Source organism: Mus musculus, chromosome 7 (genome assembly GCF_000001635.26).
Source record: "Mus musculus strain C57BL/6J chromosome 7, GRCm38.p6 C57BL/6J".
Classification (NCBI taxonomy): Eukaryota; Metazoa; Chordata; class Mammalia; order Rodentia; family Muridae; genus Mus; species Mus musculus.
Window position 1 is genome coordinate 125,884,911 of NC_000073.6, and position 15,470 is coordinate 125,900,380.

At 50.4% G+C, this 15,470-nt stretch overlaps 1 protein-coding gene across 4 annotated transcripts in view; it reads right to left on the minus strand.

Annotated features, from left to right (window-relative positions):
- The window catches only part of Gsg1l (GSG1-like), a 204,346-nt gene that overhangs the window by 6,499 nt on the left and 182,377 nt on the right, over positions 1 to 15,470 (minus strand). For all 4 annotated transcript variants that reach the window (XM_030242625.1, XM_030242626.1, NM_001358885.1 and 1 more), the window contains one exon: positions 6,750 to 6,820. In XM_030242625.1, coding sequence (XP_030098485.1) covers positions 6,750 to 6,820 — 71 coding nt within the window. The remainder of the gene's footprint in view (positions 1 to 6,749; positions 6,821 to 15,470) is intronic.

The window sequence follows — 15,470 nt, forward strand, 5'->3', positions numbered from 1 at the left end:
ACACCTCTACGCAGCAGGAGGGCCTTCAGATGCACTAGGACAGAGGCCAGCTCTGCTGGGATCCACAGCAGGCTCCCAGCCACTGGCCCCATGCTGATGGTATATGTCTGTCAAATGAATACGTGATATGGGCTGGAGACAAGGACCAGGCTTAAGTGAACCCACCTGAGAAGGAGAGGATGCAGTCTGAGGAGGGTGGCTTTATCTGCTCTGCCTGAGACCCTGGGCCTCTGAACCTTCCCTGACCCTGGTCTCTTCCTCATACTTAAGTCTACCTGATGCATCTTCCCCAGAACCACCAAGCCCTTGGATCAAGCATGTCCCCCATCATAATGACTGCTGGGTTATACACGTGGAAAACACTGTCTGCCTTCTAGATGCTTCCAGGGAGGGGACAGAGACAGGCACGACTGTGAGTGATGACAGCAGCGCTACTACAGCTGTCCCAGTCACCTGAAACCAACTCTTGTCATCTGCACTCAGTAAGGCAGGAGCTGCCTGCTGCTGAACTTGTCCATAGCTGAGGGACCGAGGCCTCACCTGGGAGAAGTAATTTACCCAAGGTGTCTCCATTGGGATGTGAACCCGAAACTCTAGTCTCACAAGCACTATGACATCTTAATTGCCAGTGCACTAGACTGAGAGATGCCTAGGAGATCAGGGTGCCTGGGGGGTGGGGAGGGATGGAGGGGGTTCCAGAACCATTACATCACCAGGGCTCTGACCTAATGGATCTAGTTAATTCACTGATGAAATATAAATCTGTACAACTATAGCGCGGGGTAAACCTGGAAAGGTGGAGCCGGCTTGAATGAAATGGGTCACTGGCACGAACCATTCAAGGGCATGTTGGCCTAGCCCCATATGATTTCTGCTGTCTGGCCACCGAAAGGAACAACTTCCCCCCTCCCCCCCCATGATGTTCTGCCTCACCAAGGCTCACAGCAATGGGGCCAAGCAAACATGGATTGAATCCTCTCAAAGTGTGAGCCTGAATCGACCCTTCCTTCCTTAGGTTGTTTCTGTGAAGTGTTTTGTCACAGACATGGAAACCTAACATATCCTCACCTTCAACCTCACAGCCCCAGACAGTAGCGTATGGAGACATGCGCCGCTCTCGATGCAGGACACCGGGTGGTAGCAGCCATTCCCAGACTCTGCAGCTGGACTCTGCAATAGCTCCAGGTTCTATTGCAATCTGTTTACTGCCTTGTTAGAGGGCAGGGATGGGTCATTTCAGGCAGAAGGAACGAGGTGTGAAATAGATTCTTGGCAGCCCTGGGAAGCTTTTAGGAGGTGTGAATGCCCAGCAATCTTGTCATTGGAGGAAGGTAAGCAACACACATGGTTGCAGAGGGAATCCAGGGCTGCACCAGGTTCAGAGGACCACTCATCCTATCCTTAAGGCTTTAGGAGTCTGTAATAAGACACGCCATCATACTTTACAAGCCTGGATCCCACACATCTCAACTATGTCACCCAGAATGCCCTCAAACTTGTAATCCTTCTGCCTCTCATCTGTGCTTGGCTTACAGGCATGGGTTACCCTGCCTTGCAGCAACCTATATTTTAATGAGAGTCCCCAAGTGTTTCTTAGCAACGGGCATGACTGGAATACTACTGCCTTGGATCAAAAATCAGACAAACAGAAAAGCATCGGCATGAATAGAGTTGAGCAGGCCTGTAACCTGGGCCAAGTGACAGTCCCAAGAGCCAGTTCCTTTGCTACAAGACAGAAAGAATGCTGATGACCTCATAGGGACCAAATTGATATCAGAATTTCATGGGGACCTACTGTGTGGACGCATGGCACTACCTTGTGGGGGACTCACTGTTGTATGGGGGATACACAACGACCACTGAACGACAGCAGGCTCCTGTGCTGGTAATATCAACACTCTGGTGGGAAGAGAGTGGAATGAACAAGCTAGCCTGGAGGTCAAAGAGTGAGCAGCAGGCAGGAGCCATGGGAAGAGGCCCCTGGGGGATGCCACCCATGCCCCAGGTGGGGAGGGGCCTGGCTCTGAGCTGGGAAAATGGAGTCAGGCTTGTATCTCAAAAAGATGGGTCAGGGAGATTGGCCCTAGACACAGCAATGTCCTCCCAGTCTATGACCAAGCAGACTGCAGCAGGCAGGAGCCACTCTGAACTGGCTCTGCGACCAGTGGGCCCCAAGGGCACAGGCAGCCCATTTTAAATACAGAAGCCTGCTGGGAACATAGCCACATACCTGCCATCCCAATCCAGGTGGTGGAGACAGGAAAATGACAAGTTTGAGGCCAGCCTGGGCTACATAGTGAAATTCTACCTCAAAGCAAAATACAGAAGAAACCTAGCTTGAACCGGGATCATTCTCCATTCGACTCTCCACCCCAGCACAGCAGCACTAACTCCAGCTGGGACCCCTGACCTCCAGATGGCAGGGTCTCAGATGTCCTCAAGCTGCGTGCCTGTCTGAGTCCAGGAAATTGGCCTTGATATTTATTTTGAAAATATGGTCTGGTCTGCTTCCATTTTAATAACAGAAACAACTCTCGCAGTGTTCTATTGAATTTGATTTTGATCTAATCAAAATGCCAAGTTGCTCTAGGCCCACAGAAAGTCTTCCTTAAAATTCGTTGTGCTGTTCTGGGGGACAGCTATGGCCAAAGCCCATCTTGACAGAGCTCCCACAAGCTGCCTCTGTGTCCTGACAATGACAGGCTCTTGCAGAGCCCTGCCTCACGACACACCTGGCAAATCAAAGGCTTGTCCAAGGCATCAGACTTGACAGGAGCCGTGCGCTGCAAACCCCAGTCACCCCAGAGGATGACACAGATACCCAGATCGGATGGCAGCATCAATTCCATCAAATGTCACATCTGATGTGCTCCCAAACTAGCTGGTGGCACTGCAGAGCAGAGCAAGAAACTGTGGCAGAATCAAATCATAGAAGGACCAAGGGAGAAATAGCAACTTTGGCAGTAGTTAGAAGTGAAAGAAAGTTTATATAACTCTTCTTGTCAGACTAGCTGCTCTGGGAGGAAGTTGTGGGAGATGCTCCGAGGTGCAGTGGCAAGCGCTGAGCACCAACTGCGTGGTACTTGCTGAACTGGGTGCTTGGGCTAGAGACATGGACAAGATGGACAAGGTGTTTATCAGAGAGATGAGAGAAATGGGAAGCAGGGTGAGTCGGGGAGAGTCAGATGCTGGGAAGGAAAGAACCTGGCACCTGGGAAACTAGTCCACAGCTTAGGAGACAAAGCGAACCACACGAAGCTTTAGAGGGAGAGCATCTAGCAAGTACAAAGGTCCTAGGAAGTGAAAGAGCTTAAACATGGTGCAGCTGCTGCCTAAGGTGGCAAAAGGGAGGAGGATGGTGAGGCCGGGGTCCTGAGGCATGAGCTGGAGCCCTCGGTGAACAGAAACATCTCCAGTGCCGAGCTGGGTTTCATCGCAGACTGGATTATGTGAGGTCTCTCTGCTCAGCAAAGTTGCCTAGTAATTCTTCCTTCTTACGTCCGGATCAGTCATCAAAGAGCTAGCAGGCAGGAGCTTTGCTGAGCGCACACAGCAAGTGTTTAATAATGTGGCTCCCTGACACCCTCCTCCCCCATGCCTCCTGCCGGCAAGCTGTGCCCGGCAGGATCTGAGCAGCTGCTTCATGAGGAAATATTGCAAAACTCGCCCAAGCGATTCCAAAATATTTTCTGGGCAGCAACCCCACAGCCGCTAAGAGGCCGGGTTCTGGGGACCGGCTGCTTCTCTAGGCTGTTAGCACTCTACTCTTGCTGGGTTCCCATCCTCGGGACCCAGCCTGGAGAGATGGGTCCACACGGACAGTTCCTCCACACTACTGAGCCTTCATCCCCTCTGTTACTGCCTGACTATATGATATTGGGTAAGCCCAGTCTTTTGGTTTGCTGAGACAAGGTCTCACCATGCAGTCCAGGCTGGCCTCAAACTTATGATCTTCCTACCTTGGCCTGTGAATACTGGGATGACAGGAACGTGCCACCATGTCTGGCCAAAGCTATTCTTGGCCTCCTAGGGTTCTTTGTTCTGTCATCCACCGGGCTGAATTGACTCAGTGAATGAAAGAGCTCATCCTCTCAAGCCCCTGTACTGTGCCCTAGATAAGGTGCCACACCCTGATGTCTCTGGCTAGTGGGGATTCCACCATGGCTCTTGCCGCACTGTGCAGCAACAGAATGGGCCTTGCTGTCCTACAGACTTCTGGGGCCCAGAGGAGCCTATGAGCAGGGATAAATGAGTGAGTGATTAAATAAGAGAGTGGATGGATGGATGGATGGATGGATGATGGGTGGGTGGATGGATAGATGGATGGATGAGTGGGTGGATAGATGGATAGATGGATGTGTGGATGGATGGATGGATGGATGGATGGATGGATGGATGGAGAGATGGATGGATGGATGGATGGATGGATGGAGAGATGGATGGATGGATAGATGGAGAGATGGATGGATGGATGGATGGATGGATGGAGAGATGGAGGGATGGATGGATGGATGGATGGATGGATGGAGAGATGGAGAGATGGATGGATGGATAGATGGATAGATGGAGAGATGGATGGATGGATGGATGGATGGATGGATGGATGGATTGGGTAATGGGTGGGTGGATGGATAAGTAAGGGAACAAGTGAATGTCTCACATGCATCATAGAAACGACTTCTTTAGAGAAGCCAATCCCTGCTTTGTCACAGGCATCCATCCTCAGGACTCCTGGTGGTCCCCACAAGCCCCAGGAGCATGGCCATCTCTACTGTCTGCCCTAATGGAGGACACTGAACAGAGATGCTTGGGAACTGAGACTCCTTTCTCTCCTGTGAAGCCAGAATGGAGAAAGCCTTCCCTATTCACTCTTTGTAGCCTTTGGGCACAGATCCCTGCACGTGCCCTTCTCCAGAGATGATCTTGTAGTGTCTCAGCACCAGCCATGAAGTTCACATCCCTCCAGTGGGCCTGTGCTCTCCCTCCATCCACCTTCTACCTCAGAGATGCCCCCACAGCCCCCAGACTCAACACCAGCAAAGCCACAAGACTTCTTACCAAACTCTTCTATTGATGGTGACACACACCTTTGAAGGTTCCTGCAGAAGTTCTGTGTGACCCCAAGGCTCCTCTCTCCCTGCTCTTGCTCTAATGATCATGGCGGGGGTGGGCATACCTGCTGAGTGCCAGCTAGCAACAGCATGGCTCCACACTCTGGTAGCCACCACCAGTGACCTGAGAAATTCCTGTCATAGCTGGGACAGTATCAGGCCTGTGTCACTGCCCTGATGTTCTCAGCTAGAACCAATTGCTCACCTCTTCCTTGAGTCCCAAGTCCATTCCAGCTTATGATATCTGGGTCCCCTAAGCAAAATGAAGTTCAGTGGATACAGCCTGTTATTGTCATTGTGAGTGTATGTGTGTGTGTGTGTGTATGCATATGTGAGTGTGTATGAGAGCGTGTGTATGAGTGTAAAAGAGACAGTATATATGTGTGTGAGTGTATGTGAGTATGTATTTGTGAGCGTGTATGTGTGTGTGTGTGTATATGAGTGTGTATGAGAGTATGTGAGTGTAAGAGAGACTGTGTATGTGTGTTTGAGTTATGAGAGAGAGTGTATGAGTGTAAGAGACATAGTGTGTATGTGCGAGAGAGACTCTGTGTGTGTGAGTAAGTGTGCATGTGTGAGATGTGTCAGGTCTGATCCCAGAGGAGCCCAGTCTGATCCACTCTGACAATGCCACCAGAAAGCCCCCAAATCTATGTGTCCCCATGGTCACGTTCAAGCTACCATTGTGTTCTCCCGGAAACGGGGGCTTACTCCAGCTTCCAAGCTGCCCTGCCTGCAGCTAGCACAGCCCTCTCTACCTCTGACCCTGAGCTCACTGCAGAGGCATGTGCATGGACAGAGAGGCAAGAGTGGACAGAAAGGTCAGCAGAGACAACAGATGAGGCAGTCAGAGGCTCCAACGGAAGATACATATATGGTAGATAATAAGTGGAGAGATAGATGAGAGGTGACGGATATATAGATGGAAGGATAAACAGACAGACAAGCAGGCAGATAGTCACATAGATATAGAGACAGATGAGCATATACATACATAGACACATAGGTAAATAGAGACAGAGAGCACTGAGGGTAGGGGGCTCAGACTTTACATTCAGCTCCCAGTACTCCTAGCCTTCAAGCATAGAGAGAGACTCAGGTATAGACTGAAGCCTCCAGAGCAGAGGTCTGTGCTAACTAGCAAGGATGTGTGACCTGGGGCAAGTCTCTACCTCTCTGAGGCTTAAGTCACTTACCTGCTAAGCTTCCTGCCTGTGGGAGTTAGAAGTTAGGGATCGTGGAAGCTTGGAAAGCACACATATGCAATGGAGCTGGCAAGGGAAAGCTGCTCACTGAGATGTGACTGCCTCACCTGCTGTCTTTGGCAGCTCCTATCTGATGTGAGGAACACTCAGCTCTGCCTCCCTTTGTCGTCTGGAGCTGACACTTGTTCTCCTGGCTGCCCCGCATCCTTCCTAATGTGTCCGTCAGAGTGAGGCTGGTGAAGTGAATGTGCTCGGAGCCCCTAAGCTAATCTGTCCAATGTTTTTCTCCCTGCCTCGGTGGATCCCACCCAGGGCTGATCTCAAAGGCCACTGGGGATGTCAGGCCAGGCCCGGAGCTGCCAGGCTTCCCATGTGTGGTGTGTGTCGGGAGGAGACTGCTGCTACAGCTCCCTGTCCACCACGTGGCACTTACGGGTCGGGTATCTCTCGTGGCGGCAGGCAAGGCGGAAGTCTTCCTCTTCACTCACGTCCCCCTTCTCAATCCTGGAAAGAAACAAAAGAAAACCCCAAGACTGGAATGAGAAGGCAGGCAGAGCAGAGCATACCCAGGGCTGGAGAAGCACCATGACAACTTTCAAAGTAGCCTTCTACCTGTTGCCCACACCCTGAGATATGGGCACCACTTTTCCCATCTATGGAAAAGAAACAGGTATTCAAGGGACAATTGGGCTGCAAAGCAATCAGTAACCATACACATGGCCAGGGCTTGCACACACACACACACACACACACACACACACACACACACACACACACACACACACGTGCACGGGAAGGGGAAAAGAAGAGGAAGAAGATAGAGAGGGAAGGAAAGAGGGAAACAGGGACAAAGGGGGATGCGCTACACACATATATAAATAAAATTAATTCCTGTCAGAAGGTTGCTTGTGCCAACCCAGTGGGTCTCAACTTGGCTATTGCTAGAAGTTACCCATTAGGAGTTTTAAACAGGGCTGGAGAGATGGCTCCACGGCTAAGAGCACTGACTGCTCTTCCGAAGGTCCTGAGTTCAAACCCCAGCAACCACACGGTGGTTCACAACCATATGTAATGAGATCTGACTCCCTCTTCTGGAGTGTCTGAAGACAGCTACAGTGTACTTACATATAATAAATGGAGTTTTAAACCCCATGTGGGTCTTCCTTCCTCATATTGTATCAGCTCCTGGGCTTTATTTAGTTCTTGAAACAACTATTAGAGGTGCTCTGGTGGCTGTCATTACTAACAGCAGAGGCCACGATGTGGTGGCTGCTATTACTAATACAGCAACGACAACCACTGCACCCACCAAACACATAGGGAAGATGAGGTAAAGGGGAGCTGGGAGCTACAGAGTCTCACTGCCTGGTCACTGTTGAACTGAGGTCCACAGTTCATCCCACCCCAGTGTCCCAGATCTTCAGATGTCACTTGGATCCTGTGTTTTCCTGCTGGAAGCAGACACTCAGCCCCCAGAAGGCTGTAGTAGAAGGGTGGTCGGCTGCCACCCAGAGCCACTTTAAGCTCAGCCCTTCTCTTTAAGGTACAAGCTCTGCCACAGCTCCGCAGGGCCAGCAGATGTGGACCTGCACTGGAGAATCTACCAGAACTGACTCTACACAGAAGCTGGGAGCGGAGGAGGCTGAGACAGGGGCATCATGAATTTGAAAGCAAGACCCTGTCTCAACAAAAGTTAAGAGGAGAGAAGAGAAAAGCAAAGGCAGTGGGGGGTAGGGCAGTGCGATTCCCGGCAGGGCTAGGCTTTGGTCTGGTTTGTTGGGTCAGATGTCATCTCATGTTCCAAGTCTCTGCTGGTCCTCACACAGTAGCCTGCAACCTGGCTGCTCCTGGCCACGACATTCCCCAGGGACATCAAGCTCTTGCTTGAAAACAGCTGCAAATGTCACAAGGTGATTTGAGCAGAAATTTCTTGGGAAGTAATTCTGCTTTGTGTGAAGAGACCCAGAAAGTGTCTAAAAGGACTGAAAGGGGCTTGGCAGAACCCACACTCTGATGGGTGGCAGGCGGGAACAGGGACATTGGATGTGGCACGTGTACCTTCCCAGGCCTCAGGTTCTCCTGAGTTGTGGCTCTACCTTGTGCTGGCTGCTTAGATCTGTACATGTCTTCCATGTCCCCTGTCTCAATTCCTCCATCCAGTGGGTGGGCATCTATTACCTGCTGCTTAACGCTGTATGTGGGTAGCACCAGGCAAACTCATCCATCCACAACTTCCATTGCCATTTGCCCTCTTTATTCCCATAGCCGAGAGTCTTCTCGTCATCGGCAACACACCCAGTGTCACCACAAAGCTCCAGTTATAGAGAGGTGCTCCTTTGCTGCATTAGCACGTGTGCCCTTCTTCCATCATCCCAGTTAGCTTTCTTGATGACTTCTGAGACAAGGTCCCATTATACAGCCTGGCACTGAACTTGAGATCCTCCTGTTCCAAGTCTCTTGCATGCTGGGATGAGAGGCCTCCTCTGCCTTGCCTGCGCCAACATTCATGTTTTGAAGGACGCAGAGGAAAGACTTTGAGCTGTCAGTGGACTGACTCACTGATGGTCACATCACCGAAGCCACTGAGTTGCTCTCCCAGGTCCAAGGGCAGTCATGGTCAAAGCCAAGAGCAGTGTCCAGAAAGCAAAAGAGCAACAGGGGAGGGTGGCAGTGCAGAGGGGCCCTGAACACTAACACCTGGCTCTCAGAGAGGGAGAAGAAACGAGGGCACAGTAGACCTCTGCAGGTCGAATCTTCTCATGTGGTTAGATGGGCTGCAGCCAAATGGAGCCAAGATGGACAAGGTGGGCAAGGACCCATCATCAGCTTTGCCTCATTCCCTGCATGGCCTCATTGCACAATATCCCATCAGAACCATCCTCAAAGCCAGCCTCCCTTCCCTGACCCCAGGCCAGTTGTTTCCAGCCACTGCCGGCACTATCTGACTCCATGCTTCTGTGAGAAAGGATCTCTTCCTCTCCATTTTCAGTATGCACCCCTGCACATGCATCCCACGTAGGCTTGAACTGCCACCAGCATCAGCTAGAGAGCCTGCACTGGCCGCCATTTCTGTTCTGAAGATGTTTGCAAACAGAAATGAATAACTTCATGCCAACAAACCAAAAGAAGAGAGCCCCCTCTCTCTTACACACACACACACACACACACACACACACACACACACACACACACACACAAATACCACCATCAGAATAATAAGAACTAACAATCAGTGGTAATATCTCTCCATTCCTCCAATGAAAAGACATAGGCTAACAGAGTAGATGCATAAACAGGATCCATCAGCCTGCTGCATACAAGAAACACAACTCAGCAACGAAGATAGACACTCCACTCTGAGTAAAAGGCTAAAAAAAAGTTTTCCAAGCAAATGGACCCATGGAACAAGCTGGAGTAGGTATCCTAATATCTAATAAAATAGACTTTCAGCCAAAACTAATCAAAAGAGATAGGGAAGTACACTTCATACTCATCAAAGGACAAATCCACCAAGAATACATTTCAATTCTGAACACTTTAGGTAGTCCCTGCCCAACTGCTGACCCTTGCTGGCCACATTGCCTCCTGGGATCCTGAGGATGGCTATCTGTTCTGCTTCACAGCCCAATGTTTCCCAAACTTAATGGGCACAGATATCACCCAAAGCCACAATTACGTAGACTCTGAGAATCCGCTAGATTATGCTTTCTCATGGGCTCCATGGAGGTCCATACTGTAGGTTGCAAATCCCAGTTGAATCTCAGAACAACTGCTAAGCCTGGCTCTCCTGGCTTTGAGGCATGGCTCAAGACCTTCCCACAACTGTTTCTCTGCCCAGCTAGTTGGTAGGAAGAAGCTGAGGAGTTCAGGAAGTAGCCATTTCTTCCAGATGTTGCTTCCAGATGTTCTTCTCACACTCCCTCCACCATTTCCTACCCTATGGACAACCCCCACCCCCACCCCACTCTCTGTCATGCCTTCCAATGCTGGTGTGGATCCGCAGGATCAATTGGTGCAATTCAAAGGTGTTGGGATCTTCTGGGCACCAATCTCTAAATCCTGGGGGACACACTCCTCCCTGGAATAACAATTTCAAGGACCCCAGCCTGGAGCAGTGCCCTGCAAGGAGCCCCGAGAAGTCCCATCAAAGCCTCCTCAAAGCTAGATCTGAGACTCAGAAGTTACAGATCCAGAAGACAGCCCCAGAGGACTGAAAACACATTGGTTTTAAATGGTCAATTTAGAAAGGAGTGAAGGATAGAATTAAAAGGAATACAAGAAATAAATGACCTGCAGATGGTAAATGAAGATTCCACGGCATCCCACCAAAAGGGCAGCTCCAAGAGAAGGAGAACATGATGGGTCTTAAAGATATCTTATTTTCGAAATTTTTCCCTTTCTTTTGCATGATGAGTCATTTGGAATATATCAGGAAAGAGCAGTTCCCCCACCACATTCAGTTCTGGCCTGGTCTTGAAGAGTGCTTTATTTTGTCTCCATTTCTGCAGAGAGGCATGCAGACATCTTGTGAATGGCAAGGGTGGAAATATATGAAGTCTCCAGCATTAGTCCCCTCCAAATGCCAATCTTCCATGCCTCCTTCAAGGTGTCCACAGGCTTCCTCCTATTGCAAGGCTCCATGGACAGCATGAGACCTCCTGATTCATGGGGAGGAGACCCTTCCACCATCCTGAGGACTGCTCCCATGGGGAAGGAGCACAGCCAGCTGTCCACAAGCCATGATGCCTTGGTATGATCATGTGCTCATGCTTGGATGCCCAGAGTGCAAATAGATCAGAGACACCAGGGCAGGCAAAGAATGAGGCAGAACACAGGGCAAGGCTGGGATGTTCCCATGATGCCCTGAGGACCAAGGAAGTCCCATCAGCACTCTGGATGGAGAGGAGGGGCCATTATCCTGGTCACATCAGAGCATTGCTGAGCAACAGCTACTGGGAGTCAAAAATGGACCAATGATTCTCTGACTTCTGTAACTTCCCATGTTTCATGGGTCCCTGAAGCTGCAGAGGTGGCACATGGGTAAGGGAGTCTGTGGTGCTTTAGTCATCAGAAAGTGGAACTATTTGAGAAGGATCAGAAGGATTAGGGGGCATGGCCCTGCTGGAGGAAGTGTGTCACTGGGGGTGGGATTGGTGGTTTCAAAGAGCCCAGGCCATGCCCAGTGCCTTTGTGTGCTGCCTATGTATCAGGATGTAGCTCTTGAATCCTGCTCCAGCACCATGCTCCCTGCCGTGATGAGAACAGGCTAAGCCTCTGAAACTGTAAGCCAACCCCCAATTAAAAACTTTCTTGTAAGAGTTGCCTTAGTCATGCTGTCTCTTCACAGAAATAAAACAGGGACTAAGGCAGAGGTCTAGTTGTGTTGATGAGAATTCACTGGTCTTGGGGTAAGAAGAGCTATGGGACCAGGGACCCTGTTTTCACCAGTTTGAACACCTATGAAAGAAACATGCAATTGGGGCAGAGAAGCAAGTAGGCTCCGTTTGGGGGGCAAGCATGTGAGTAAGTTTAGCCATGCTGATGGGCAGTCACGTTTAGATGCTGAAATAGGAAGTGTAGCTGCATCAAAGAGTGGGATTCTGAGATGTGGGTGTCCCAAGCCATGTGGTCACTGAGGGAAGAAGAGGAGGGCTCCCTGGCCTAAGGAAGCATGGCACTCAGCAATACCAAGGAGAGGAGGGTAGGAAATAAAGAAGACCATGTCCACACTCTGAGTGATCTCTGTGGGTGGTCAGTTCTGCCTCAGTTACTGCACTGCTGTGTTTCAAAGAGTCCTCCAGATACCCTGCAAGTGGAAAGGGCAGAAATCGCCCCTGGGAAAACACCAGGAAGAGCAACAGGGGAATAGTTGACTGGGGTTGCCTGAAGTGGGAGCTACAGAACCAGGGCAACAGATCTCAAAAGCCAGGACTGGGCAGTCATGTTAGAGTGTGTTGCACTCGATGTTGAGAGTGCCTTAGTGGGTTGTGGAGGGCCTGAGAGACAGATTGGCGTGGGTAGTGTCATGAGTGGGAAGTGAGGATGGGAGAGAGGCCTTCCACGCAGCCCGGTAGCAGGCAGAAGAAGGGATTGTGGTGCTGGGGTGAACTCAGAACACCCTTTGGGACTGCTGAGATGTTTGGCCACTGAGCAGGCAGAGGTACCCTTCACCATGCAGGAATGACAATGTCCCATGTAGGCCCCTGACATGCAAGGCAGCTTGCTTTGTGACCGTCTGGGAAATGCCGTTTCTGAGAGCTGGCTTCAGGGAGGGACTTTTGCAATGGTTTCTACTCCATGTGACACAGAGAAAAGAGACTCACTCAATGTGGCCACATTGAGAAGAGGATCTAACAGAAAAATGATGATCCCAAACCCCAAACAACCATCTTTGAAGCCCTGGAAGGAGGTTTGGTTTAAATAGAGGGTAAGATGTGTCCATATCAAGGTGTTGTCTGTCTGTCCATCACTGTGTGGGCTCTGGTCTGGTCTGGTCTGGTCTGGTCTGGTCTGGTCTACAAGGTGTCTGATAAGCCTTCAGTACTGTCTTAGTCGGGGTTTCTATTCCTGCACAAACATCATGGCCAAGAAGCAAGTTGGGGAGGAAAGGGTTTATTCAGTTTACACTTCCACATTGCTGTTCATCACCAAGGAAGTCAGGACTGGAACTCAAGCAGGTCAGGAAGCAGGAGCTGATGCAGAGGCCATGGAGGGATGTTCCTTACTGGCTTGTTTCCCCTGGCTTGCTCAGCCTGCTCTCTTATAGAGCTGAGACTACCAGCCCAGAGATGGTCCCACCCACAAGGGGTCTTTCCCCCTTGATCACTAATTGAGAAAATGCCTTACAGCTGGATCTCATGGAGGCATTTCCTCAACTGAAGCTCCTTTCTCTGTGATAACTCCAGCCTGTGTCAAGTTGACACAAAACTAGCCAGTACAAGTACCCTGTGAAATCTCTCCCTAGGAGACAGGCCACTCCCTGGAAGCAGCAGACTTCAGTATGGGATTCCCAGAAAATTCCAATTCCTTGGGGCCCACTGTTTTAGAAGTCAGATAGATCAAAGGAGAGACCCAGAGTCCCTACTCTTCTGCTAGGATGATTACAGGGATAGGAAACACTGGCTTGAAGGATGCCCCTCTTCCTAAGGGGGTAGTATTATTCTCCCTGTGCAGAGGGAGATCTCAGAAGTCTAGCGGGGAGCAAGAGAGGATGCTCCTACTAAGTCTCCAGTCACCTTGTGACCATGCTGGGAGGTAGGACACACTCACTCCCCAGCCAGACAACAGGACTCCCCAGAGGTGAAGCAACTTGGTGAGGGTACTCGTGCCCCTAAGGTTATTCTACTTGTTTTCTCATATATGTATTCACACATATATGCTGTATATGTGCATGTATATGTGTATGTGTATAGATATTTGCAGTACTAATGATTAAACCTATGCCATTCATTCATTCATTCATTCATTTTTGAGATAGGGTCTCACTATGAAGACCAGGCTGGCCTCAAACTTGCAGAACTGCATCTGCCTCTGCATCCCACGTGCTGGGGCTAAAGCATCTGCTATCACATCCAGCACCCTCTTTTCTAAAATTTAAATTTATTTATTACTTTTTTTTTTTTAAAGTCAGAGTCTCATTAAGTTGCCCTTGAACTTACTCTGTAGGCCAGGCAGGCTTTGAACTTGCCATTCTCACTCCCACAATTTCTGCCACCAAGCGTAGCTCGCAGACTCAACTCAAAGTCTGATTCCACTGACTCAGGGCTCAGGGCAGGCAGAGAGCTAGAAGACACGGCTGCCATGGGAAACCCCGGCTGACCTGCTGCTAATTAACAATGTTGGTGTTGCAGAGCCCTTGTGGATCCAGGGGCTGGGTCGGGCTGCAGAGCAAGAGTGAGCTCCCTTCGGGAAAGGCTGACACACAGGGCGAGCAGAGTGAGCTGCATGCCTCGAGCTGAGTCAAGGAATGAGCATGTGCTATGAGTCATCAGAAGAGCCAAGAAGCAGGAGGGAAGCAGGTGGCAGGAGGCCACCCGAGTGGGAGTGTCCTCTCAACAGCTCTGGGCTCCTGGTTCCTCAGAGGCTGCCGCACCCACAGGGAGGCAGGCTGCTTGGTCAGTGTGGTGGAGTTCTCTCCAGGGTCTGACCCAACAGGTCTTATTTCCTCTCACATGCTGTTAAACCAGATCTGAGCATTTGAGTATTTAAAAGAACCCCTGATTTGCAAATATGTGCCTACCTTCAACAGCTCCCACCCACTCCCCAGGAGGCCAGTTACGACTCTCTCCTTGGGGACAGCTGGCAGCAAGACAGTGGGCAAGAAGCCTTTAGAATTCTAGAGGCTTCATAGATTTAGGACATACCACTCCCAGTTGCCAGTTTTCAGGGGCTGGGTCAGCCAGCCTGGTGGTATGACCTGCCCTTTCCCATGAGAATGCTATGTGTTAACACGTGTGCACATACATGTGTTTACATGTACACACACACAATGTTTCAAAGCCCCTAGCCACTCAGAACCCACCTAACAGCCCCTCACACCTTTGAAGGACTCTTGTTGAGAAAATTCCAAAAGGACCTGGGTAAGAGTGGGAATGAGGTAGGGAAGAGACAGCCCAGGCCGATCTGCCCAACAGCTTCCCAGAGCAGCAGTTTCCAGACCCCACGGGGATATAGAGGGTGGGATGCAGACTCCTTTCTTGATGGTGACAATGGGGAAGTGGGAACCAACACTGTGCTGTGATGAGCCAGGTGCTCACACTTCCCAGCCTGCGTGTGCTGGCCCTGCCTGCCTCTCACATTGAGGCTCCTCCACCCAGGCTCCTCTACCCGGAGACTCCTCTGCCAAGGCTACTCTGTCCTTGCCACACAATAGTCATCAAGGACCAAGATTAAATGCCATGGTAACTATGTGGCCTGGGATGGTACTAGCCAGCTGTGTGGCCTTGGACAAATCACAGCACCCCTCTGGGACTCAACTTGGCATATGTAAAGTAGGGACAACACTTTTTCCATACCTCCTAGAGATTCTGTGGGCATTAATAAGTCAGTCACACTTGGGGTGCTTAGGGGGTGTGGGTCAGGCTGAGCTGTTACAAGATTAACAACCCATCTGAAGCACTATCCTGCCTCTAACCTAAGCAGGTGGTTTCCAAGC